Consider the following 11,857-nt stretch of genomic DNA (forward strand, 5'->3'; position numbering starts at 1 on the left):
ATAACTCGTACTTTGAAGGATCTTTGTTCATTACTTTTTTTTCAAATTATTTCTGTAGAAGACTTTGATGACATATCTTTTCCTGTTTACAGCTAGTTCTATACTTTAAAAAATTATAGATTATACAATGGTCGTACGTTTGTAGAAAACATAGCAAATTAAATTCTATTATTTTCGAAACTCAATAGCATACAATAGAAACACGGTACTAAATTAAAAAAATCTCATGTGGTTTGCTATCACGTTATTTTAATGTATTTTTTATCACAGGGACATAAAAATGTGTTCCTTTTTTTTCGATGTCATGTAAGGAAGCCATCCAGCTGGCTTACGGAAGGTCGGTGGTTCTACCCAGGTGCCCGCTCGTGATGAAATAATGCACGTAGGAGCACCTGGGGTCTTCCTCCACCATCAGAGATGGAAGTCGCCATATGACCTATAATTGTGTCGGTGCATCGTTAACCCCCAACACAATAAAATAAAAAATTCCGATAATTCGCTATAACCATTTTATTTTGTATAGAACAAAGAATAGCTTAAATTGAGACATCTGAAGTTATTCCGTATAACCGGAAATTCGTTATTAGTGTGTTCGTTGTAAGTTGGGGCAAATTAAACCCCATTCGTATAGCAAGCATGTCTTTTTAGTTCAGTAGGTAGAACACAAGACTATGCATGGAAACACCCCGTGTTGGATGCCCGGGCGCGTTGTGGTTTACGGTGCATGTTTTTTAATTTTCTTTAGGCAGTTCCCGTGATATGCAGTCTCCATAACCTCAGATCCCCTTTCTAAAATACAGTTTGTTTAGTACTGCCTATTGTTTTCTCGTATCATTGAAGGTTCCATGTGCACTGCCGTATGAACACATCTGCGGTTTCTTGTGCTCGTAGCATGTGTAAATGTTGAGTTCTGTTCAACCCGGGAGAGGGCGTGGACGGTATCATCCATTTCCACTACCGTCCATGAACAAGCTCAATCAAACCCAGTCTGCAACATTTTCGTTTTTGTCGTTTTGAGTGACCTGTTGAGTTTCCAATTTTTCTATTTTAATAGAAGACAGTTCGTCAGTCGTCCTCAACTAAACCTGTGTTATATGGATAATATGTCAATTACATACGACCAGTTGTGGAATTATGTACACTAGTTTTACTGACCATTATTGTTTAAATGAAATTATGTTGAATACTTTGTTAAAGTCAGTCTTACAATCAATTGCCTAAACAGTAATGAAATTGTCAAGCACATTCTCCAAGCGGGAATATTTTGCTCGATCTCGTGTTTTCCCTTATAATTTGGGCAGGTCGAATTTGTATGTGGTTATACCTGGAAAGACGTTTTTGTCTTTATATTCTTCTTGGAAAGAGCTGTGTTATATAATGATAATAAATGAAAATAACGTTAATGTGAAGTGTGAACAAGAAGATGCATTTGTAGAAAAGCGCATAGGGGACAGGAGCAAAAGTCTAAGAGACACCGATGGTTGGCTGCAATAGGGATCATCTACTCGGCATGTCCAATCATCCCAAGAAGTTTCAACATTATGGGCCTAGTTGTTCTCAAGTTATGGATTGGAAACGGTTTCCCATGTTCTGGCCCCTGTGACCTTGACCTTTGATCGAGTGACCCCAAAATCATTAGGGGTCATCTACTCTGCATGTCCAATCTTCCTATGAAGTTTCAACATTCTGGGCCAAGTAGTTCTTAAGTTATTGACCGACCGGAAACGGTTTTCCATGTTCTGGCCCCTGTGACCTTGACCTTTGATCAAGGGACCCAAACATCAACAGGGGTCATTTACTCTACATTTCCAATCATCCTATGAAGTTTCAATATTCTGGATTCTGGGTCAAGTGGTTCTCAAATTATCGATCAGAAACGGTTTTCCATGTTCACGTCCCTGTAACCTTGGCCTTTGATCATGTAATCCTAAAATTGTAGGGGTCATCTACTTTGTAGGCCCTATCACCCAAAGAAGGTCCCTTTAACCTTGCCCTTTGATGGAGTGACCCCAAAAACAATAGGGGTCATCTACTTTGTAAGTCCTATCACCCTATTAAGTTTAAAGGTTCTGGGTCAAATGGTTCTCAAATTATTGATCAGAAATGAATTTCCATGTTCTGGTCCCTGTGACCTTGACCTTTAATAGAGTGATGTCAAAACCAGTAGGGGTCATCTACTTGAAAAGTCCAATAATCCTACGAAGCTTAAACATTCTGGGACTAGTAGTTCTTAAGTTATTGACCGACCGGAAACGGTTTTCCATGTTCTGGCCCCTGTGACCTTGACCTTTGATGGAGGGACCCAAACATCAATAGGGGTCATTTACACTACATTTCCAATCATCCTATGAAGTTTCAATATTCTGGACTCTGGGTCAAGTGGTTCTCAAATTATCGATCAGAAACGGTTTTCCATGTTCACGTCCCTGTAACCTTGACCTTTGATCATGTAATCCTAAAATTGTAGGGGTCATCTACTTTGTAGGCCCTATCACCCAAAGAAGTTTGAAGGTTCTAGGTCAAATTGTTCTCCAGTTATTGATCAAAAATGAAGTGTGACAGGCAGATGGTCCCTTTAACCTTGTCCTTTGATGGAGTGACCCCAAAAACAATAGGGGTCATCTACTTTGTAAGTCCTATCATCCTATTAAGTTTAAAGGTTCTGGGTCAAATGGTTCTCAAATTATTGATCAGAAATGAATTTCCATGTTCTGGTCCCTGTGACCTTGACCTTTAATAGAGTGATGTCAAAACCAGTAGGGGTCATCTACTTGAAAAGTCCAATAATCCTACGAAGCTTAAACATTCTGGTAGTGGTTCTCAAGTTATTGATCGAAAATGGTTTTCCATGATCAGGGCCCTGTGGCCTTTATCTTTAACAGAGTGACCTAAAATCATCTATTCTGCATGTATAATAATCCTTTGAAATTTCAACATTCTGGGTGGTCAAGTGGTTCTCAAGTTATTGATCGGAAATGCTTTTCCATGTTCAGACCCCGGTGACCTTGACCTTTGATAGAGTGACGCCAAAACAATAGGGGCCGTCTACTCCATAAGCCCTACCACCCTATGAAGTTTTAAGGTTCTAGGTTAAATGGTTCTCCAGTTTTTGATTGGAAATGAAGTGTGACGGACGGACAGGGCAAAAACATTATGTCTCCCCCAGTGCGCGCGCGTGTGTGTGTGGGGTAGGGGGGGACAAAATTCATTTTTCGAAATTTAAACAAATACATAATTAACAATTTGCGTTACGTTCACATGTATTGTAGTAAAGATATATATCTGCAACACCACGGAATTCGGTTAGGGGCATGATAGTGTCTGGTACGTTACGACACGCAACTTTTCGATGATCAAATTGCCAAACGTCGCATATTTCGCGACACATGTACCATGACGCCCAGTCTGATTAAAATCATCACCTACTGACGCTACGCATCGGTTACATTTAAGAAGACTGATTACTTAGTCAGACTGCACTACGCGCTACAGTACGATACAGCGCCCTGACATCAATTCGTACAACATAAACTTAAAAAGTAGTATTTGTACCTATCCAAATCGCACTTGTTATAATCCCGATCGAGCTTACATACTCCGATCAATAGATTCGAGATGTGCCCAACATGGTAATTTGTTACGTTTTTAAATTTATCGGGATTTATTTGTAAATGCCATCTTTCATCTTGAAAGGAATATTTTCTGCAGACTCTTATGAATTAAATCTTTCAAATGTGTAGCATGAGCAGCAGAAAATAAGAAAATGTGAAATTGGCAGTAGCAGTAGGAGCTGTAGCTGTAGCAAAAACATGAAATTGGCAGTAGCAGTAGCAAAAAGTGAAACTGGCAGTAGAAGTAGCAAAAAATTGTAAAATTGGCAGCAGCAGTAGCAGTAGAAGTAAAGGCAGTATCAGTAAATGTTACAGTAAAACTGGCAGTATCAGTAGCAAAACTGCGAAATTGGCAGTCGCATTAGCAAAAATGTGAAATTGGTAATGCTACCTGCAACAGCTACTGTATCTACTGCTCACTGCCACTGTTACTGCTACTGCCAGTTTGACGTTTATGTTCTTGCTTCTACTGCCTCTGCTGCTGATGCAAGTGCTGCTGCTGCTACTGCTTTTTCACATCGATGTCTTTCAAGCACACATTTTCGGATAAGTATTTATGTCATCCGTTTAGGGGACACGCCCTCAGATGTACATTGTCAGTATCAAAGTAATTAAAAGTCATATCAAAGCCTATCACATAGCAAATTCACAGATTAATATCAAAATGTCTTAATTGATATTAACTTAAAGCATGAGAGAAACTGGAGGTCAGTTTCTTCTGTTATACACCAAATTATTACCGCGTTTCCATCGCAATAGGAGCTTCGTATTTTGTAAACAAATTATGCGCAAATTCATTTTATATTTTGAATTTATAGACCAATGAAACACATACAACTAGAACTGTCACAGGAGTGACGAATAATACCTCCACAATACGGCCTTGTCACAGAAGTATGGCAAATTTTAAGTTGGAAAGGGGCCATAACTACGTCAAAAATTGGTGCTTTGTAGGCAAAGTCGATTTTGACCTGTATATTATGATGTTACACCTGTGAACCAAACATTATTTAAATCTGTTAAGCCTTTCATGTTATTGTCCGGAAACCATGAGTTTGGCAAATTGAAAGTTAGAAAGGGGCCATAACTATGTCAAAAAATCGGTGGTTTGTAGCCAAAGTCGAACTTACCTGTATTTAATGATGTTACACCTGTGTACCAAAAATTATTTCAATCTGTCAAGCCTTTCATGAGTTACTGTCCAGAAACCATGAGTGTGGCAAATTTTAAGTTGGAAAGGGGCCATGACTACGTCAAAAAATGGTGTTTTGTATGCAAAGTCGATTTTGACCTGTATTTTTGATGTTACACATGTGTACCAAAATTTATTTAAATCGGTCAAGCCTTTCATGAGTTATTGTCCGGAAACCATGAAATCCAACGGACCGACCGACAAGCTCACTCCTAAATACCCCACCCCCCACCTTCCCAAATTTCGTTTGCTGAAGTTTTCTGGAGAAACGGAACCTAACTAAATGTTTGTTTGATTGCGTGTTTGCTTGACTGAGTTTTAAGCTGCTTTAAACATTATTTCAACTACACAACGATGGTCATTCAACCTAACCAGTTTTGGTGCATTCTGCATCAGTACTGACTTGGTCTCCGACAGAAAACTAACAATTGGATCTCTGGCTTCAAATCACTTGTCCCTTACCTAAGTGGGTTCGAAACATTGCTTATGGCTAATAATTCTTTCATGTACTGAAGTCTTCCAGCAAGCGGCCGCCCGTGATGAAATAAGGCCTGCAGATATAGCTGGGGCCGTCCTCCGCCATCAAAAGCCGGAAAGTTGCCTTATGACTGTCCGTGTGACGTTACCCTCCCCGAACTTCTCCATATGACTCGAATGTGTAGGCCAGTGACACGTTGTCACCTGCCAAATTGTTAAGGAGAAGCGAAATCGCGATCTTTGGATACATTCTAAGCTAAGATGGGCTTACATGAGAAAACGAACTTTTAAAATTAATGTGACATACTATGTATGCTGAAACTACAAAAAGTACTAGTAAATTCTGTTCGGCAATATATCTCTTTATTCATATTTTTTTCTCCCATTTCAGTAGAAACTTAAATACGTGTTGTTTACCCGTACTTATCACGTTAATTGCTTGGAAGAAACAATTTTGATTTTGTGTACGCGCGAACGCAGATTGGTATTAAAATACTAACCTATTAATCAGGTTAACATTTGGTTACCAACCTTCGCTCATGCGCTTTTCAGGTTGATACGCATGTCTCATAAATAAAAGGACGAACTTGTCATGTTCAAGTTTAGGGCGTCACATGCAAACCGATAAACCGATGAAATCAACGCCGCTTCTGGTCTCATAAAGCACGCTTAATTCGTACAAACTTTATTAAAGTAATCTGTAACGGACTTTGAAATTATATGCCCTTTGCCTTTGAAAGCAAATAGCTTGCTTAACATTGCGTCAAACTGTTATGATATAAATGCAGTCGCCATTTTGGAAGTGTGCAAAAGTCATTTAAAATGTTGACATAATCAACGGACAATAGGATATGCGACAAGGACCAATGAGCCACCGTTCTGTGATCATGACCTTGCGACAAGGACCATTAAATGAGCTGTGACCTGGCGACAAGGGCCAATAGATGAGCTTATGACCTCGCGACAAGGACCAACAAATGAGCCACCGTTTTGTGATTATAACCTCGCGGCAAGAACCAATGAATAAGCCATCATTCTGTGACTGACCTCACCACGAGGAACATTAAACGAGTCATCGTCAAGTGATTATTACCTAGTGAAAGAACCACTAAACGAGTCATAGATCTGTGATAATAACCTCGCGACGAGGACCGATAACGAGCCATCGTACAATGATTATGACCCCACGCAATGGCCAATAAACGAGCGAGACTTCAGTGATTATGACCTTGTGACAAGGACCAATAAACGAGCCATCGTTCTGTGATAATGACCTCGCGACGAGCCATCGTCCAGTGATTAAGACCTCGCGAAGAGGACCAATAAACGAGCCATTATTCAGTGCCTATAACCTCGCGAATAGGAACAATAAATGACTCGTCGTTCAGTGATTATGGCCTCGTGACAAGGAGAAATAAACGAGCCGTCGTTCTGTGATAATGATAATACCATGAAATATACAGGAAAGGTATTTTGCACAACAGCTCATACTTTGGAAAAGAATGACTTTCACTAGAATGTCAACTTGACGTCGCACTAATGACGTCAATCCCCTCGGCACATCTCGATCGTTACTTGCAAGTTTTTACTTGATAAACTAAATGGTGTACATGAAGATATGCGCTTTTAGAGTGTTTGTTTTTTAAATATAGAAATTTCTTCTTGAGGGGATTTTCTTAACTTACAACAAGAGCGTCGCCAAGCGGGTCAATATACGCCCGAAGGCTTACATCATAGGATGGGAGCAAAATTTTAAGAACTTGACTATTGTAGTCCAAAGGACTGGAACAACAAAAGAACAACTTCAAAAAAAAAATCTAAATCCACAAAAAATATTCAAAGCCTACAAAAAAAAATCCTTATCAGGTACAGGTATGTAAAAATAGACCTAAACATTGGAAGTACCATCCATGTTGTACCACAGAAAATAATAAAAAAAGTTTCAAAATAAGCTATTTATAGTAACATAAAAGGGAAGTAATTCAAAAAAAATATTGTAAGTACAAACAAGAGCTGTCACTAATGGTGACAAATGCCCCCGCATCACCTTGACCTTTGACCTGGTGACCCCAAAGTCAGTACGGGTGGTGTGTGTGTGTTCGGGTTTAACGTCTTTTTCAACAATTTTTCAGTCATATAAACGACAGTGTCTACTTGTAGCAGTGAACACAATCCCCAACTTTATAGTGCTGCCTCACTGGAATATCACGCCGTAGACACATGGCATGATACCCCACCCAGTCACATTATACTGACACCGGGCTGACCAGTCCTAACACTATCCCCTTAATGCTGAGCGCCAAGCGAGGAAGGTGCTAGTACCACTTTTTACGTCTGTGGTATGTCGCGGCCGGGGATCGAACCCACGACCTCCCGCACTCGAAGCGGACGCTCTACCACTAGGCTACCGAGGCGGTTTAGTAGGGGTGGTGTATTCAATAAGTACTATCAGCATGTGAAGTTTGAAGGCCCTGGGTGAAGTGGTTCGCGAGTAAAGTGCCTTCATGCAAAAGGTTAACGTTGGCCCCTGTGACCGTGACCTTTGAACTGGTGACCCCAAAGTCAGTTGGGTTGGTGTACTCATTAAGTACATCAGCATGTGAAGTTTGAAAGTCCTGAATGAAGTGGTTCGCGAGTAAAGTGCCTTTATGCAAAAAGTTAACGTTGACCCCTGTGACCGTGACGTTTGACAGGGTGACCCCAGTCAGTAGGGTGGTGTACTCAATAAGTACTATCAGCATGTGAAGTTTGAATGTCCTGGGTGCAGTGGTTCGCGAGTAAAGTGCCTTCATGCAAAAAGTTAACGTTGGCCCCTGTGACCTTGACCTGGTGACCCCAAAATCAGTAGAATTGGTGTACTCAATAAGTACTATGAGCATGTGAAGTTTGAATGTCCTGGGTACAGTGGTTGGCGAGTAAAGTGCCTTCATGCAAAAAGTTAACGTTGGCCCCTGTGACCTTGACCTTCGACCTGGTGACCCCAAAATCAGTAGGGGTGGTGTACTCAATAAGTACAATCAGAATGTGAAGTCTGAAGGTCCTTTGTGCAGTAGTTCGCGAGTAAAGTGCCTTCATGCAAAAAGTTAAAGTTTGCCCCTGTGACCTTGACCTTTGACTTGGTGACCCCAAAGTCAGTAGGGGTGGTGTACTCAATAAGTACTATCAGCATGTGAAGTATGAAAGTCCTGGGTGCAGTGGTTCGCGAGTTAAGTACCTTCATGCAAAAAGTTAACGTTGTGACGAACGAACGAACTAACGGACGGACAGTTGAAAACTAATATGCTTCCCTTCGGGGGCATAAAAAGAGTTCTGCCAAATAAAAACAAGAGCACTGCAATGCAGAGCAATATACACAAAGCAAAGTCATATATGACCTTTGACCCTTAAGTGTGACATTGACCTTGAAGCGAGTCATCCGGAACATGCGCTCTGCACATCGGATCAGTGTTGTGAACATTTCTGCCAAGTGTTATTGAAATCCTTCCGGCAGTTCAAGAGTTACAGAGCGGACACAAAACAAACTGATACGACTTTTGACCCCTAAGTGTGACCTTGACCTTGAAGCGAGTCATCCGGAGCATGCGCTCTGCATGTCGTCTTGGTGTGGTGAATATTTGTGTCAAGTTTCTTTGAAATCCTTCAAGGGGTTCAAGAGTTACAGAGCGGACACGAAACAAACTGATATGACCTTTGACTCCTAAGTGTGACCTTGACCTTGAAGCGAGACATCCAAAACATGCGCTCTGCACATTGTCTCGGTGTGGTGAACATTTGTGTCATGTTTCTTTGAAATCCTTCAAGGGGTTCAAGAGTTACAGAGCGGACATGGAATTGCTAACGGACAGACGGACGGACAGACGGACACCAGCGTCATAACATACGTCCCTTCGGGTGTATAAAAATTGTCTTGTAAATAGGCTAAATTGTTTAGTGGATTTTATTTTCTGCTATTGCGCTGGGTAGCATTTAAACAAGTCGTGACAAAGAATTCAAACGACTTGAATACATGCACTGTCACTCAAATATCAATACATATGCAGGACACTTAGCAGTGATAAATAGACAACCACCAACAAAAGAGAACGAATATGTGTTAAACTACAGCTGTGTAGAATTAACGAAAGGAATGCGGAGCTACCCATGTGACATATATTGTCACTGTAATAGATTTTCGTGTCATTGATCTTGGTCATTTTGGTTATACTGGCAAATGTCACATGACTATTTTGCATATTCACTGCAAAGCATGTGCCATGAAACTAGTTCAAATGCAAAACATAGTGCCTTGCAAAAAAAAAACAAAAAAACTGCACTCTATTGACGTACATTCAAACCTCTGAATTTTGATTCAAATAATGAGGAAGATTATAATAAACCTTTTTCGATCACAGAGTTAATTGGCTCTCTAGACAAATGTCATGATATTGCAGCTGGTCCAGGCCAAATACATTATCAACTTCTACAACACTTACCACAAGAATCATTAGACCTTCTCCTTGAAATCTACAATATTACATGGAAAACTGGTATTTTTTCAGACTCCTGGAGAGAAGCTTGTAAGTAATATCCAGCAAAGAAACAATAAAATGCGTTGTGTCAGTTCGTATCTGTATTCTGAATCTCTTGATAGCATACATAACAATAACAACATACCATAACGTCGGAAGTGACGGTGACGTCATAAACGCGGTAAGACGTAACGTGCATACTAGCGTAATTAACACTACAATATTTTGAACGTATCTAGCTCGCGGACATACTGGGGGGCGCGAAATTTTAGATAATGCTCATGTAATGTGTAAATTGTAAGTCTTTGCTAGGAAAACAATTATTAAATGCTTAATTTAACAAATGTAAAGTCTCCGATATTACATGCAAACTAAAAAATGCGAAAGTCCATAATTTCAGGTATAGCATCATGTAAATACCAGTTAAAGTCACTATGATTTATACGCGTTATTTCACAAGAACGTATTAAAACTAACAGAATAATCCATCGTATTAAAGTAGTCTAAATCAACTATATTGAAACATTCTCACATCGTATCAGTGTCATTTTTCACGAATGACGTATATCACATCTACAGTTTTGTAACTTTGAAAGGGTAGAGTTTTACTATTGGTCTATTAGTAGTACCAATGTCTGTTCTAATTTTCGCTGACGGAACCAGTCCATCTCTACCGGGCCCGAGTTCTTCTATGACTGCCAACTTCCCAGTGCACGTGGAACTTCATCATGAACGTGTTCAACGTCGCCTACCGCTACAGATTGTTTGTTCCGCCCTGATGTACGATGTTGCTCTCTGATAGCAGTAAGATATTCGTGTCTCCAGCGTTTCCGGAAGTTGTTTATCAGTTTTATCTGGATCTTGGCTTGTTTATTAATGTTACGGTTTCCACCAAGGATTGAACTTTGGACTGTTTCATCTTTAGGGTCGTGATATGGTAATGTTATAATGCGTCTGCCATATAGAAGATGTGCTGGTGTGAGTGGTTCTGGATTCATACCGGAAGAGACGTACGTTAGTGGCCGGTCATTCAAAACAGCTTCTATTTCGGTAACTACCGTCTGTAGCATGTCGAAGTTAACGTAAGAACGACCAAGAGTCTTCTTCAGTGCTGTCTTGGTGAGCCCGATTAATCTCTCCCACCAGCCGCCAAACCATGGAGCGCGCTTGGGTATGAACTTCCACGTGGTACCTTGACTGGTAAGGGCGTCCTGTACTTTCCGCGACTCGAACAGACGTCTTATATGGTTAGAAGCAGCCATGAATGTTGAAGCGTTGTTGGAGATTATGACGTGTGGAAGAGATTTCCGGCTGGTGAATCTCCTAAAAGCTTGAAGAAAGGATTCTTCGGATAAATCTCGGACGACTTCTAAGTGAACCGCTCGTGTGGATGCACATGTAAATAAACAAATATATGCCTTTTCTCAGTTTCATTCTTACTTATGACGTACAGTGCGCCTGTGAAGTCGACACCTGTTACTGTGAACGGTACTGTATCTTCTACTCTATATCTGGGTAAGGGAGGTGGATCAGGGGATGCATATGACTTACCTGTTACCTTTCAGCACGTGACACATTTTCGAATGATTGTCTTTACACATTGACGAATGGCTGGGATCCAGAACTTCTGTCGAATGTAAGTGATAGTAGAATCAACTCCCGCATGTAGCACTCTCTGGTGGCAACTAAGAATCAAGAACAATCAAATGGGTCAAGGGATGCCTTGATGGTAACAGGTAAGAAAATTTCGAACTCTCGGCCAGCGGCGCGTTGTGAATTCTACCTCCACAGCGGACTCCACCATCATTGTCGATGAATAATCTTAGTTGCTTGACAAGTTCTTAGGGTGATTTACTGGATCTCATGTTGACGATTTCTTCCTGGTTAGTAATGGTTTGACAGTTTAAAAGCCATGTTCTCGCTGCGTGTGTAAGTTCACTGTAGGACAAGGGTTCAAGTCGTCTGTTAGAATGTCTACAGTTATGTATAAATCTCATGACGTATGCTGTTACACGTAATAGCTTCTGGTATGTGCTGAATCTGTTGATATCAATAACTTGATGAATGCC

At 40.6% G+C, this 11,857-nt stretch overlaps 1 protein-coding gene across 1 annotated transcript; it reads right to left on the minus strand.

The window, feature by feature from the left end:
* Positions 1 to 10,477: 10,477 nt before the first annotated feature.
* LOC128546421 (uncharacterized) lies at positions 10,478 to 11,050 on the minus strand. Its single transcript, XM_053516924.1, has one exon. It carries the CDS (start codon positions 11,048 to 11,050, stop codon positions 10,478 to 10,480), a length of 573 nt encoding a protein of 190 aa, XP_053372899.1.
* Between the last annotated feature and the right edge of the window lie 807 nt (positions 11,051 to 11,857).

This window comes from Mercenaria mercenaria, chromosome 10 (assembly GCF_021730395.1).
Source record: "Mercenaria mercenaria strain notata chromosome 10, MADL_Memer_1, whole genome shotgun sequence".
Taxonomy (NCBI): Eukaryota; Metazoa; Mollusca; class Bivalvia; order Venerida; family Veneridae; genus Mercenaria; species Mercenaria mercenaria.